A 14,738-nucleotide genomic window follows, 5' to 3' on the forward strand; every position below is an offset into this window, starting at 1 on the left:
AAATTACAATTGTTACAATTTTATCTATTTGACACTTTTGCTCTCCTATAGGCTTATTTAATGCATTAACTTGAATTATTTACAAATAAAAAAATATTTTTGTCTTTATTTCATATTGTAATATGTTAAAATACTAACATAGAGTCATATCATCATTTCATCTGTATACATTATGATGTATGACATCTGCAATGTTTGTCGGTCTGTTCAATAAAAAAATGTAAACAAGCTATAAAATAAAAAGTCTCAAAAGTGAAAATAAACTGGAGTTAAATGTTTAAAATAAATAAATTACAAACAACCAGGGGAATTTTTGACTTTGGATGCTACAGGGGTTAAAATGTGAGGAAAAAATACAAATAAAACAGCTTTTGGATGTGTGAAAATAATAAAAATCACATTATATATTCAGTATTTTATTCTACTAAATTAAATAAAGAGTCCTGATGTAATCTGGAGTTATTCCTGATGAACGTTTGCTTGGTCACTAACTTGTACTTGAACAGCGGTCACATAATATTTGTCCTCTTTTCTCAGAATAAATTTACAAATGAAGCATTCCTGGACACCGTTATGTAAGTTGTCATTTCCGTTAACTAAAATGAAAGTGGATATTTTTCTCTGGGACTGGAGGAAATGCAGACTAAGATTCCTGACATTGTTTTTATTTCAGGTCCATAGGTGAGGATGGAAAAATGTCCTGGGGAGTGGAAGTGGAGCCTCCAGAGGACATGGATGATATTCAGTTTGATGTTGACCCAAGCATGAAGATCTGGAAGAGTATGATGGGCAGAGGAGGAGACAAACAGCACCTGAAGGCGGAGGAAGACTTGGATGAGCTGTACCACCCTTCAATGGCTGATCTCCTTAAAGTTCAAATCCAAAACCTTGATGCCTTCCCTGCTGCAGACGTCCCGGCAAAGTTTGTGCAAGCAGAGGAGGATAAGGACGACGTGGACCATCCTGTTTTTGAGGTGGCCCAAGAGCCAGAGCAGGACTGGGATGAAGTCTACCACAAAGCGATGGAGCAGCTGGGTGGGTATCTGGCCCCACTTGTTGCTGAATACCAAGCTGGTGCAGAGGTCCATGTTTCATACTCAGAACCAGAAGAGGACATGGACGAGCTGTACCACAAAGACCTCCTGCAGCCGGTCCCATATCAGGATGATGATAAAGCTGCTGCTGCTGCTGTCGATCTGCCGTCTCAGATGAAGTACAGCGAGCCAGAGGAAGACCTGGATGATCTTTACCACCAGTGATCCTTCAACAACAACTCAGCCTGTGCAGATCTTATTTAAAATCTGATTTTATAACACAGTGTCGCTGCAACAGGTAAACAATCACAAGTGTCATTTGATGATAAAGATACTCAAACACACTTATCAAAGACTTCATGTGCTTTATTTATTTAAACATACAACTTAGAGGTTTTATACAAAAATACAAAAGTGTTTCTGCTTCAAGTAAACAGGAAATTAAGAATCTTAGATCATACTTACATCACAATTATAATAAATAAAAAAAGAAAATGTTTTAAATTCAAATCTTCAGCCAGAAATTAAACAAAAATATAAATTACCTTTCTGTAAAAATCTTCACCTTTCCCTGATTTGCATTAGAAGGAATTAAAGCTGTGATTAAAATCAATATTGACAGATCATCACTTTAAAATCTGTTGTACGTCTCCAGCAGCTCAGGAGGAATGACCCCCTTCTTCAGGATCAGGTTACCATACAGAGCTGTTGTCCTGTAGATGGAGCAGAGGGCAGTATTTATATTTATCAGCTGCATTATTAAAGACACAAGTTATTATAGTATGTAAAATAAGGCTAGATCCAGACCTCTGAATCAACACACACGTTTTATACATTTTCAGAAAATGATGTAGTAAATCAAGTGAAATAAAAATAGCATTTAAGTCCTACTATCAACACATTTCACATTCTGTGACCGGGGAAGATTATTTCTGAATAATTTCAAGGCACAAACTTGCCGGAAACAAAGTGTTTGAGTTGAGTGATAATGCAAAAACACAGAGGAAATTGTATTTGGTCACCAACTGACTCTAATAAAGCTCCTGTTGTATTCCATAATGTAAAATCAAGCAGGTTTTGTATTAGAAACACTTGTGTGTAATGATCGACCGTTTGTTATCCTGGACAAAACAAATTTCCTCCTCTGTCGAGTAAACAATTTTGTCTCTTGTTTTTTACTTTGGTGATTATAAAATGTCCTACATTAATAAAACAAATGGTGTAAGTGCATGCCCACTAATATAAAGTCAAAACCGCACACCCCAATGAAAATCTGCTGAAAAGATTGTAGACTGAAAAACTCTTTTGTACACCAGTCACACCTAAAATTTAATACGGAGCCTTAACCCAGATCAAAAGTATGTTGAAGGGCCTTGAAAGCTGTGTTCTGTGATTGTTATGTCAGATGCATGTTTCTTCGTATCTTGTCTGACAGTAAAAAGGCTATCAAATGAAATCTTGAGGCGTCTTTGGTAAAGAATGTTTCCCTTGTCTTCCTAAGTGACACATGCTTTGTTTCACTTCCTGCACACATAGAATTAAACATTTAACAAATGATTTTTTTAAAAGGCCAAGAAAATACACACACCCTGTTGCCACAACAGCGAAGGCTTTCTTGGCTCGTTCGTAGAAAGCAAACCTTTCCATTGTTTCAATATTAGCCTGCATGTAAACACAAATTAACACACAAAGTGTCAAAATATTCACATATTCACTTATTTAATTCTTTAAACATTGGGTGGCTGGTGTGTTTTACCGGAGATCCAGACATAGCTATGAGTTGACCGTAGGTGAGCCAAAGGGGGACAGCTAAACCCCTCTGCTTGTCACTGTCTACCAGATCCATGACTGTAGCCTGTGGTAACATTTTAGAACAGAATTAAATAAAAGAAAAAAACAAAGTACCCTTAGGGACACTGAAAATGATTTCTTACCTGAGATGATTTGTAAGTATCCAGAGGCAACAGCTTCAAAATTGCCTCCAAAAGCTGTGGGATTCCCAAACCTATACATAAATATTAGACACAGTTTGAACAATCTTGTATAAATTCACTCCAAACCACACACTTACCCAACACTTTTATTTACAGATAGATGTGTTTACATACCATCAGCTCTTATCTCTTTTGGACCACAAGCACAAATGGAAGATGTTGGAAAGTTTGCATCAGCAAGGACTGAAAAAAAAAGTGATTTTCCATTGTAGATACAGGTTAATGATCCAGTAAGACAAGTCCTGCTCGGTTATTGTTTACACTAGTGCTAACATGAACTTGCATTAGCCTACTGCCCTACAGTGACTACAAACATTTTAAGCTAGCACTGCCAGCACATCCAACAGAACACGCAAGCTTTGTGTACTTAATTAAACATCATACCCAGTTCATCTCCATGGCCCATTTTAGCGAGAGCATACAGCAGTTCAGGTGACAAAATAGAGGGGATTCCTTTCAGCACGACCATACTGACAGCTTCAGAGAAGAAAGTAGTGCAGAGCATTGAAGCGAAGCAAGAGTACTACTGCAGCGTACTTCCGTCTTCGCCTTGACCAACTATGCTCGCCGATAAGCCTAACTTTATAAGAGAACAGCGTCATTTTTAGAGTTACAAGTCTTACACCGTGTACGATTGGTATATTATGTTTTCCTTAAACAAAATTTCAGACTGTTTAATGTTTCGGTCGGTCGGACGAAGGATTTTAGTCCACTTGAAATAAACGTCATCATCTTTGTAGACGCGCGGACATCCGTCATGTGATCAGGAACCCTAATTTGATTGGTTAGAAGGACTACGAACGAGACTCCGTTAATGTTAGCTTTTTTCCCTGTAATTTCTTAATATTATCAGACTTTACATCACTCTTTATTTCTATGAGTGTGCCATTCTATTTGTCAAAAAACATAAATAAAAAAAAAATATATTGTAGACCCCAAACCTTATTTTAAACACATTAAATGTTCTATATGTAGGCCCTGTTTCTAACACAAATAAACAGATATATTATTATATATTGCTATTTAATTGAAAATATGTTTTTTTTAAAAAGCATAGTAAAAGGACAGGTGATGTGTGCTGTATGATGTGCCTTAAAAATTGGGAAATATTTATGTTTTGGGTTCAATTAATGCCCAAAATGTGCAGTGGCTTCCCCCCCCCCCTATTTAATAACTTTGAAGTGGCCTATTTGTAGCTATTAAAAAAGTCTATAGTGTCATTTGTCTAATAGGCTGCAAAGTCTGTTAATCCTCAGTCTGTGTTGTTTCTGACACCCTTGGGTGGGCATAATTCAAAGCAGACACCGGTGAATGTGTTATTCCGACACAGTCTCTGGTGCCAAGAATGTGAGATAATGAAAATATTTGTCAGATGAAAACCACCCCATCTGAGCCAGAGAAACTCTCAGCTGGATGGCAGAAAAATGCTGAGGAATCCTTTCCATGACCGCAGATCCTGGTCCTGTAAAAAATAGCAGGAGATCTGCTTATAAAAAGGCTTTTATAGGAGTCAAGTCACTGTTTAGCAGAGCGGGCTAGTGGCCCTACTGGATTTACAATCCTCACACAGCTGCAGTCAATAATGAACAGCAGAAATATGTTGGTACTTTATTGCATGTTTTTAATCTGCAAAAATGTATAACATATTTTTTATAACAGTTCTGCTCTCCAGACCTACACTGTTGTTTATCTCTTTAACATTCACTTCTTCACCTAATGCCACCCAAAATATATTACGTCCTTCTGCTATGTGCATGAAAAAATAAGCCAACATCAAATTACAGTAACAATTTTATATTTTTTGTATTTTTTATTTTTAACATTACAGTAGGCTGTTTTATAGCTTATTTTTCCCGTACATCACTTTTTGGCCTTCTTTGTAGGAAATTGTGAACTTTTAAAAATACAAGTGAATTGGATGTAAAAACAGAGACAAATTCAGCAGCACGGAAAAGCAAAGAGGCGGTGTAGTTCAGGAAAAGGCAATGTGAGGGATTTCGGGAGAGTGACGGGAGTCTGCTGGGCAGGAGAAAAGGCCCTCGCCGGAGCCAGGCCTGTCTGCCGGGCTGAAAGCCCCTTTCTCCCTCTGTGGACCCATGCTGCTCTCTCTTTATTTCAGCTTTTTTAAATGAGTTTATCACGCTATGAGGGTCTGCGCTGCCAAAATGTAACGTTTTGCCCCCTTTGTGCGTGTGGAGAGCCTCAATTGAGTCTACATTTATTATTTTGACCTTTCGGTAGCCTCAAAGAGGAGCTTCTTTTCGGCCTCTCTCTGCAGACTTTTGTGCTTCCCCGCGGAGAGAGAAGACGAGTTTTTTTCTCTCCTCCTTTTTAAAGTTTTGTTCCAGGGGTCTGACAAGAAAGCAAGCTCCAGGGGGAATATTGAATGAAAATAAAAATCAATTAGGCCATGGCCTTGTGAAGATATGGGGCGCCGCCGTGTGAAGATCAGAGAGAAAAAAGGTGCCTCGTGATGATTGGAGCGGCGGAAGAAAGCCGCACACTAACCAAATTTGTTCTGGTGTTTTCTTTGAAGTCAGAATTATGGTTTTCAGCCAATATGAGCGAGATTTAACAGAGGCTACAGATCACCAAGGCTTTTATTTTCATTTACCAAACACGTTTTTTCAGTAACTTTTTGAGATAGTTATAATTTCCTCTAAATAATCCCCCCGTTAGAGAAGGGTGCAGTCTTTCCCAATTAATCATCTTCACTGGTATGTAAAAGATACAACTTGCAGAAATTGTTGGTCATAATATCGTATTGATTAAACATTTAAGAATCAGATTTTCTTTGTTATACATAAAGTTTCTTATTTAGCTATAAAACAAAATACTTACTGGTAATTGTGTTGTTTTCCTTATTTATTTTTTAACAGTATTTCAACACGTGTCACTTTACACTCTTTTCTTTTGCATAAAACCCGGCGCATGTCAACGCAACAGGCTCGTATTATTTATTGTTCCCGTCCAGTTTCTGCACCTTTGTTTGTGGAACAGCGCAATGGCGCCATCTAGTGGTGTGAGGTAAGAACACTGGGTACACGCAAGGTGAACGCAACTGAATCGACTTGTTCTTTGAGTTAGGTCTTTAAGTTTAAGGTTTGTAGCTACTTAATGGATTTCAGAGAGATGTTAGAAACTTGCCTTTGAAATCAAAGTTTCAAAAAGACACATGGGAATATATTACATCACTCTATATCATCTTATATTATAAACGCAGTTAAGGAACACTCTATCTTAAGCTTAATGTCCCATTAATGCATGTTACTGACTTTATATCTTACCTGGAGTTGTTGTTCCCCCATGTCTTGCAGGTTCCCGTGAATCGTTGTTGAAGACCGCCTGCTGCTAACGTCATATTTCTAATACTATTACTGGAATTGCTTTCATTAGTCTCTATATATATATATATATATATATATATATATATATATAGTTATTTTTGTTGCAGTGTGTACTTTGCACTCTTGGTCTATTTGTCTTTTCCTTTTCCATCTCTCTCTTTCTGCCCACTTGCTCGGCAGATGGCTGTCCACCCATGAGCCTGGTTCTGCTCGATGTTTCTGCCTGTTTAAAGACATTTTTTCTTGCCTTTCCATGTTTGCTCATTGCTGGTTGGCTCTCTGCAAGCAAAGGGACAAAGAGTACCATCTAGAATTGATCTTTATGTAAAGTATCATGAAGTCAGTTTTGTTGTGATTTGATGCTAAGTATAAAAATGGATTGATTGATTTCGCAGCATGTTAATAAATACAGCCGACAAATCTTCCGATTTTTAAACCTCATGTCTCAGTTACACAACTGAAAACCACTCTGGAGCTTTATTAGTAAAATGTACACAGAAATGATTTGCCAACAAAGTGCAGACAAATGTTGTAAAGTGAAATTAAAAAGGCATCATGACCGATTACTCTGATTACACACCGACTATAACACAGTTATCAAAGGTTTTCACATACAAACCCCAGCACTCCAGCACCCACACTGCATTTCTTTTCTGTTATGGGCGGGGCTTTGCTGTGATAAGACACTCTTGTGCACTCACTCAGTGCCAAATCCTAAACAGCTTGCATGTTTCACTACAATCAGGATTTTTGCATCATTCGACTTATTGCAGATAAGCAGTGACCCACTGATCTCAGCATCTTAGTGTTTTTGGCAGAAACTTGATGTTTTTTTCTATTTGTCCTGGAAACTGGCCTTTCTCTTCTCCACAAACGCTGTCATGCCTTCTTTACGATCATCCTGCAGGAAAAAACACAGACAGAAGCATCATGACTGGACTGTAGAAATCAGAGTCATCCCCCCCTCACCCGCTCACAAATGGGCTCTTAAACTCACTGTGGCAAAGGTGGAGTGGAACAAACGCTTTTCCAAACGGTTTCCTTCAGCCAATGTCAGCTCAAAAGCTGAAACCACACAGAGGAACAGGTCAAATAAAACTGAAACTTATCAAATTTGCAGGTTTAAAGATATTATACTTTTTGTAATCAGTTTACACACCTGCATTTACAGCCTCTTTAGCCATAGCAGAGACCAGCTTGGAGTTGGAAGCAATTTTCTCTCCACATTTTACAGCTTCAGACACCAACTGGTCCACAGGAAAAATTCTACTCACCAAACCTGGGAAACACACAGAAACACGGAATCAACTAAGCACATGTCTCATCTTTGGTTAAATGTACGCAGCTAAAAGTCTAGCATCTCTGTTAGAGGTGGAGAGAGTATTCAAATCCCTTACTTGAGTCAAAGTAATAATCTCCAAGATTTTCATTTAAACTGATTTCTGTTTCGTTCTCTTGGGCGCCCCCTAATGGCAATATACATTAATTGCGGGAGGACACTTCCCAATATAACCAGATGGCTCCGGTTGTAACTCTTGATTTTCCTCGCTGACGGTCACTTTCCTTTTCAGACTGTTTTCCTTCATCTGAGCGTGGAACGTGGATTTTCACTTATTTTTGAAGTTGTATCTGTAGTCATCGATCTTTTCTTTCTTTGTTCAGCCATAGTAGATTACTGTTTACTCGCAACACTTGCAGAGAGCGGAAAAGCAGCCGCTTAGCTCCGCCTACCCTCTCTGACAGACCAACCACTGCTGGCTGATGGTAAACGCGTCACTAACTGGGCGCCGCTTGTGATTTTTTCCACGAAAGTCGCCACAGACACCCAGTCTGTAATACTGCAAATGCAAAGGCTTTCATCAGAGGGCCATAGGCTCAATCACCATTGTGTTACCTCATTTGGTGATAGATAGTGACTAAACAGACATTTATTTAAATGAAAATCTTCGAGACTTTCAGCACCAACAGCCTCCATCACTGCTGTTACCTGACTGCTTGGCATCTTGTGCATTAATTTTGTCCCCTGTAAGAACCAGCTCCATAGCCAGAGACTTTCCCACAGCACGTGTCAGCCGTTGGGTGCCACCCGCTCCTGCAAGGAGACAGACATCATGACCAGCTGATTCTAAATCAACAACCCGTGACATTTTTACAAGGATGTGAAGTCTGTAGAGGAGAATAGTGGAAAAGTAAATTAATCTTCTTACCAGGAATAGTCCCCAGCAGGATCTCTGGTTGGCCAAACTGTGCCTTCTCTCCGGCATAGATGATATCACACATCATCGCCAGCTCACAGCCTCCGCCCAGCTGCAACAGCAAAAAACACAGTATTAAATACAGAGTATCTGTATGAGAGAGAAATAGATTATTTACATTTTGTTCATCCTGATCTGATCAAATAATTCATACATAGTGTTTGAGCTACATTTTGTGGCCTAATGTACAAAAACAATTTTCGTAATTATGTTATCTATCTTTAATCGGACAAAGTAACTCTCCTCAGTTAAAAAAAGAAATGAGAAAAACTAAATAAAATAGGACACTCACAGCGAACCCATTGACAGCTGCGATCACAGGCTTCCTGACGGTGGACACTCTGTTCCAGTGAGCCAGGAAGTTTCCACCGTAACACTCTTGGAAGGTTCGGTTCTGCATCTCTTTAATGTCTGCCCCCGCTGGAAAACACAAAAAAAGCTTATAGAATCAAAATAAACACATTATTTTACACTCTCATAGAACTAAAACTTTATACAAAGCACCGAAAACACACTCTGTTCCACTACCTGCAAAGGCTCGGTCACTGCCTGTGATGACGATCGCTCCAACTTCACCATCAGCTTCAAAGGCATCCAGAGCCTGTCCCACCTCCCTCATCAGCCCGTCACACAGAGCGTTCAGAGCCTTGGGTCGGTTCAGCTGGATGAAACCCACGTTACTCTTCTCACCTCGCTTTTCCACCAAAATGTACTCATACTGACCCCCTACATGGAGAGAGAACAAACATGATGGCATATATAAAGGTAATAAGGTACCAAGGTTTTGAAGGTTTTTTGGACCTTTTAAATACCATACATTTTATACCTTTTTCATTCTAATACCGACAAAAGTATCAAAGTATGATTGAAAACCAGTATGGACAGTATGATCTAGATTTATTGTTATCATAAAAATATAACTTTTTTTAAGCACTTGAAAGAAGCATATGAAAATTATGCCTCAACCAGGTGAAAGGTCACGAAAGTGGTCTGAGCTAAGCTGTCTAATCCTCATTGCACAGTCAATTCCAGGTTAATCATTCAAGAAAAGGTGCAAGATCAACTGTAACAGCCGTGTGTCAAGGCCTTACAGAGACCTTTGAGGCCCCTGACAGGTCTTGAGGAGAAAAGATACAGAATCAAGACTCTTATTTATGTATGTATGGCCTTGAAGGCAACCATACAAGTCTGTCAAAGAAATGGAAATCAATCAAGACTTACTTGGTGACACGTTTGGGAGCTGATTAATTGAAAATGGGCAATCAACGCTGTCACATATAGTTGTTAACATTTGACTGAGTTATATTCTAACTACTGTTTTAAGTTGTATGTCTGTTGTTTTGTATTCTAACATCTTGGGACCATACTGTCAATAAGTGTTTACCCGTTTACTTATAACTTTGATTATTTTACTTATGCAATCCATAAATAAATCATACATCAAATTGAACAGCTTCAAATCCAAATCTTATATCTGAACTGTACTATAATGAACACCTGTGAATTCCATTTTAGGGTGGAATTTCCCTGTACACAGTACCGTCCCTCATGTCAACAACACGTCATGAAAATATCTTCCTTTAATTTCAGCATTTAAACGTTTTGTGGTGCATAACAATATACACACATGTAAAAATGTTACAGCAAACTTAGTGCGCTTGCAGTCTACCTGTTTCACGTGCGTCGCACATTTAGTGACGCAGGTTTCTTGACATTGTGGCAGGGCTATTTAATCTAATCGACAATAAACTGACCCTGCACTCGTTTTTAAACACACCTGAGCTGTAGAGACGTGCAGCAGACAGGGCGGCAGGTGCTGCTCTGGAGGACTTCAGGAGCAAAGCAGCATTTCTGCAGAGGAAAGCCATGATAGCGACGAAGGCAGTCTGTTTACAGTGAGTGAGTGAACTTGCTCCAAGATCGCTGGCAGCTCTTTTCCTGTTGCGTCTTCTTCGTTGGTGGTTTTATGAGGAGGAATGTTTAAGGAAGTCGCATTAGCGCCATCTGGTGTCCGCGACGTGCAGAGCAGTGTGGAATTACCTGCTAGGCTTATTGAACAATTTTACTTTAAATAAAATGAAATCGAATCTTTATTTGAATAAGAACTGAGTTAAGGAAAGCAGTTAATATTATTATCGATTTCTTCCTTTATTGTACTCTTCAGTGCTCATTATTAATAGATATTATAGATATATAAATCCATAACGACTATAAGACATTGTCGGCTATATTATAGAGATTGTATTAAAGCTACCATGAAGCACGATTCAAATTCGTAATATTTGTCAAACATACATTCCTGTAAAATTGACAAAATGAATAACTAAAAATAAATTATTATCAAGATTATCTAGATAATGTGGTACTTTATAACATGTTCCGTGCACCGTAAAAATCGATAATGTAAAAAGCTACACATTTTTAAGGTTTTTGTGAAAGTATGAGGAAATACGCAGATTTGGTAAAGTGGGTATTGTCCAAAAAATACCAAGGTAAGATTACTCACAAAATTATAACATAAAAGGTCCATGTATATTTATATCAAATTCCTTTATTTTGTTACATCTTTATTTTATTAATCATCACGAAGCCTTAGCGTTAGCAACATTTTATCGTCAAGGTAACCTCAGCACCTTTTGCGTTAAGGAGATGAAGAAATAAATCAACCAGAACATCTCAAAAAAATAATATTAAAGGTAGGCTATAAAATCCAAGAATAGATTTTAATAAGCTCGTGACTGACAGAAATGTTCCTCCTATGAGACTCTTCCTGACCGCGCTGCGCGTTCTCGCAGTCCTGTCTGTGCACGAGCCTCCATCGTCTGTGACAATCTCCTTTCATCTTTCCTCCTCAAAAAATACAAGCAAGGATAAAAACACACGGAAATACGGTAAGAATAAGCCATTCGGAAATATTGAATAACACGATCATTGTTGTATATGCATACATTTCATTTGGATTCTAAATGACGATTCCTTCTGGATTCATTAAAGTAGCACACAGGCTAATTTATGAGAGTAATGTGAGATGTATATTTTGCCTGCATGCATTTAAATTGTAGATGCATTTGCAAAACATTTATCTACATCGTACTAATGAAAATATGATGTATATTTCTTCTTGATGGCCTGTGAGATCTCAACGATGCTGTCAAATGATGGCCTGTTACTACTGACAAAATGCCATGTTTTGCCTTTTCTTTGTAATCGTTCATACATGGACATTTTTTCATACATTTAAGGCTAAGAGCCAACTGCATTTTTCACTGGTGAGCATATTTATTTTTACATGACCCACTTTAATGCCGAGCAACAATCTGCAACACAGAGATGAAGATGTCTTTCTGAAGTCCATATTAAAAAACAACACTGAACATCACACGGACATCTCACATTTGTTGATCAGGAGAACAACCTGAGCTCTTCTATGTGGGGAGACCATGTTATGTCACAATGGCTGAGAGGGATTTTATACGGTATTGACCAGCAAGTAGAAAGCTGAAGCTGTTTTCTGTAGTGTCCTGCCACCTGAAAACAAATGAAAATTCTTTGTGTTTAAAAGCTTGATTGATGGTTTCTTCATTTCACCAATTAAAGGTGCAGGTTATCCAGCAAAGGTCAGCCTAAAATGTCATCCTCCATTATGTCTCCTTCATGCACAGATGCCAGGAATGAACCAGGTGGTTGCAACATGCTGGACTTTTCTCCTGCTCTCTGCTTTCCTGTGTGAGCCCGTCCTGTCCAAGGGCGGTCGTGGAGGCTCCAGGGGCTCCTCCCGAGGCACCTCCTCCCGCAGCTCCAACGCGGGGACTTACCGGGGAGGGGGTGCCTACGGTGGGACCCGCTCCCGCTTCAGGGCAGCAGGGCGGTCATCCCCGGTGAGGGTGGCTGCTGCAGCAGCAGCAGGGGCAGCAGTGGCATTATCAGCAGATAAATGGTACGCCTCTGCCTACCGCCGCAGCAACGCCGACAACTCAGACGAAGAGCTTGATTACTACAACAGGACCAATTACTTTGATGCACTGATGTCAGGCTCCACTCAAAATGGATCGTCTCTCTCCCAGCTGGTTTCTATCATTATTGCAACATTTACCCAAAAGTATGGACTCTTTCTGGACAGTTTACTGTAGAAGTTCAGGTTATTTTGGGAATAAATCCCTGATTCAGTCTAAGCCTACCCTGGATTTGACTATAACGTGTGGGACTGGCTGAAATCTGCACTGAGAAGACCAGTTAGAGGTGCAACACAGTGGTGTGAAGACAAAACAATAACAGAAAACCATCACTGTACTGTATGTTTTTACACATATAATCATCTAAACCAACAAACAAACATGTACATTACCAGCACAGTGTTCAATGTGACTTTTCACTTCTCAGCGAATGCGCCTTTTTCAAACCTACGTCAGTCGTAATGTGACAGAAAACTTGGAGTGAACTCAACAAGTATATTAGTCTCCTTGCCTATAGCTTTTTCCCACGTCTAACAGCGGAAAATGTCTTTACCAGAAAAAAAATCAAATTCACCATATTCACACGGCGGCCATTTTTCCCAGACCTCACGCTCGGGGTGGGAAGCTAAAATGCTGTTATAATGTTACAGTTTGCAAAGCTTATAGTCAAAAACCACGTATTTATGCAGACCATGGACTGTATAAAAAGATATCTACAGATATACACTACCAGTCAAAAGTTTGGACACATTTTCTCATACAAGTGAATGGGAAAGTGTGTCCAACCTTTTGACTGGTAGTGTAGATCTATATATACAGTCATTGGTACAGACAGATAGGTCACAACAGCTATAGCACCCTGACCTTACCCAGCTAACTCTACCGTTAGCTAGAAATTCACACCTTTCCTATCGTATTGTGTGGAGCTAACACTGTGGAAAAATCTTTTAACAGTAAAAAACTCAAATTCACAATAGATCAGTTACAAAAGACATTACATAGTGAAAATCCAGATTAAAATTGGGCCATATTTCAAGGTAAAACCACATACGACAGCTAAGTCAAAAACAGCCAATGTTAGCATTCCACAAATTCCTACATATCTTGTTAGCGAGCTAACAGTAAGGGGGCTCTACCCTAAGCTTATGAAGTTACGCCTTTCCCATCCTATGGTGTAGCTAAAGCTGAGGTGACAATGTTAGCGAAGTAGTGGTTGAATGCCAGTTAGCCAATGAGTCATTTAAAATGTTGTTTTAACTTGAAATGTAGCTCCATGTCCAAACTGATTTTCAGTTCCTGACAGTAACAGTTGTCAGATAACTTAACAGACAGCAGTACAAAAGCATATGAGCCCACCACCGTAAACGTGACATCATAGGAAAATGGCCGCCGTTTGAATATATTAAATAGCCTTTAAAAAGAGCGATATTGTTCTACTGGTTGCCAATTTAATTCTACTGCCAAACTCAATAGTGTGCCAAAATATTTATTTTTTTATAGAAAAAAATGTGAAGTGAATGACTGCTCAGAACAGCTGAGATAAATTATTTTACTTGTCAGGTGATCGGTCATTCCTTAAAGTTTCTATGATTAAGAGTAAAAGAAAGTACTAGTTGGCACCAGCATTATTCTTCCCACGGGATTAAAACTGCCACATTATTTTTTAAAATATATATTTAATTGGACTCTCTTCTTTTAGAAAATTATATTTGTATTCCCCCACCTCTTTTCTTTTTTAACAAAACTTATATCAACACTGAATATAAGAAGAAGGAAAATAAGAGTATTTGGAAAGCTTAACTGCATTTTTCACAATCATCTTCAAATTTGGTGCAATTCATACCCTTTTATAACACTTGAAATTTAGCTTACTCAGTTCTCCGACCTGTGTACAAACCCTGTCAGGGCCGAGAGGGACACTAGCAAACAAACTGCTGCTCTCACTGTTATTCATGTTTCTTAAGGTTTCCAAAGTCTGTCCATCATCCCAGAGGAGATTTTTACATGCAGAAGACACTCAGGAGCAACAGACTGTTCCACATCTACAAGTGCACTCTGTTATATTCTACAAAACTTATGTACATAATATTTAAAGAGTTTGTTATCACTGTCTTTATGCTAATAAATATCCTGTTTACACCATGTGTTATTTGAT

General features: G+C 38.8%; 3 protein-coding genes across 3 annotated transcripts; 1 reads left to right on the forward strand and 2 right to left on the reverse strand.

Moving 5' to 3' along the window:
- Window positions 1–1,463: 1,463 nt before the first annotated feature.
- On the reverse strand, window positions 1,464–3,497 carry fuom (fucose mutarotase). The gene is made up of 6 exons (XM_069659069.1): window positions 3,413–3,497; window positions 3,143–3,211; window positions 2,969–3,039; window positions 2,791–2,889; window positions 2,623–2,696; window positions 1,464–1,747 (listed from the first exon to the last, which is right to left on the reverse strand). The coding sequence occupies exons 1-6, from the start codon at window positions 3,495–3,497 to the stop codon at window positions 1,666–1,668; spliced, it is 480 nt and encodes a 159-aa protein (XP_069515170.1). The 3' UTR covers window positions 1,464–1,665.
- Window positions 3,498–6,805: 3,308 nt separating this feature from the next.
- Window positions 6,806–10,557, reverse strand: echs1 (enoyl CoA hydratase, short chain, 1, mitochondrial). The gene is made up of 8 exons (XM_069658861.1): window positions 10,408–10,557; window positions 9,159–9,356; window positions 8,923–9,050; window positions 8,583–8,682; window positions 8,363–8,467; window positions 7,535–7,654; window positions 7,373–7,440; window positions 6,806–7,276 (listed from the first exon to the last, which is right to left on the reverse strand). Exons 1-8 carry the CDS (start codon window positions 10,496–10,498, stop codon window positions 7,211–7,213), a joined length of 876 nt encoding a protein of 291 aa, XP_069514962.1. The 5' UTR covers window positions 10,499–10,557; the 3' UTR covers window positions 6,806–7,210.
- Window positions 10,558–11,473: 916 nt separating this feature from the next.
- sprn (shadow of prion protein) lies at window positions 11,474–14,717 on the forward strand. The gene is made up of 2 exons (XM_069658975.1): window positions 11,474–11,521; window positions 12,293–14,717. Exon 2 carries the CDS (start codon window positions 12,293–12,295, stop codon window positions 12,758–12,760), a length of 468 nt encoding a protein of 155 aa, XP_069515076.1. The 5' UTR covers window positions 11,474–11,521; the 3' UTR covers window positions 12,761–14,717.
- The last annotated feature ends 21 nt before the right edge of the window (window positions 14,718–14,738 follow it).

Source organism: Semicossyphus pulcher, unplaced genomic scaffold (assembly GCF_022749685.1).
Source record: "Semicossyphus pulcher isolate SPU_LCO1_2020_fin unplaced genomic scaffold, fSemPul1.0.p SCAF_12, whole genome shotgun sequence".
Taxonomy (NCBI): Eukaryota; Metazoa; Chordata; class Actinopteri; order Labriformes; family Labridae; genus Semicossyphus; species Semicossyphus pulcher.

Coding starts and splice junctions, on each gene's coding strand:
- fuom (XM_069659069.1), bottom strand. CDS start 3,497: ATGGTCGTGCTGAAAGGAATCCCCTCTATTTTGTCACCTGAACTGCTG. Junction 3,040..3,142: donor AAAAGAGATAAGAGCTGATG/GTATGTAAACAC, acceptor ATTTATGTATAG/GTTTGGGAATCCCACAGCTT. Junction 1,748..2,622: donor TTCGCTGTTGTGGCAACAGG/GTGTGTGTATTT, acceptor CTCCATCTACAG/GACAACAGCTCTGTATGGTA.
- echs1 (XM_069658861.1), bottom strand. CDS start 10,498: ATGGCTTTCCTCTGCAGAAATGCTGCTTTGCTCCTGAAGTCCTCCAGA. Junction 9,357..10,407: donor TGCACGTCTCTACAGCTCAG/GTGTGTTTAAAA, acceptor CTCTCCATGTAG/GGGGTCAGTATGAGTACATT. Junction 7,441..7,534: donor TAAAGAGGCTGTAAATGCAG/GTGTGTAAACTG, acceptor GTGTGGTTTCAG/CTTTTGAGCTGACATTGGCT.
- sprn (XM_069658975.1), top strand. CDS start 12,293: ATGCCAGGAATGAACCAGGTGGTTGCAACATGCTGGACTTTTCTCCTG.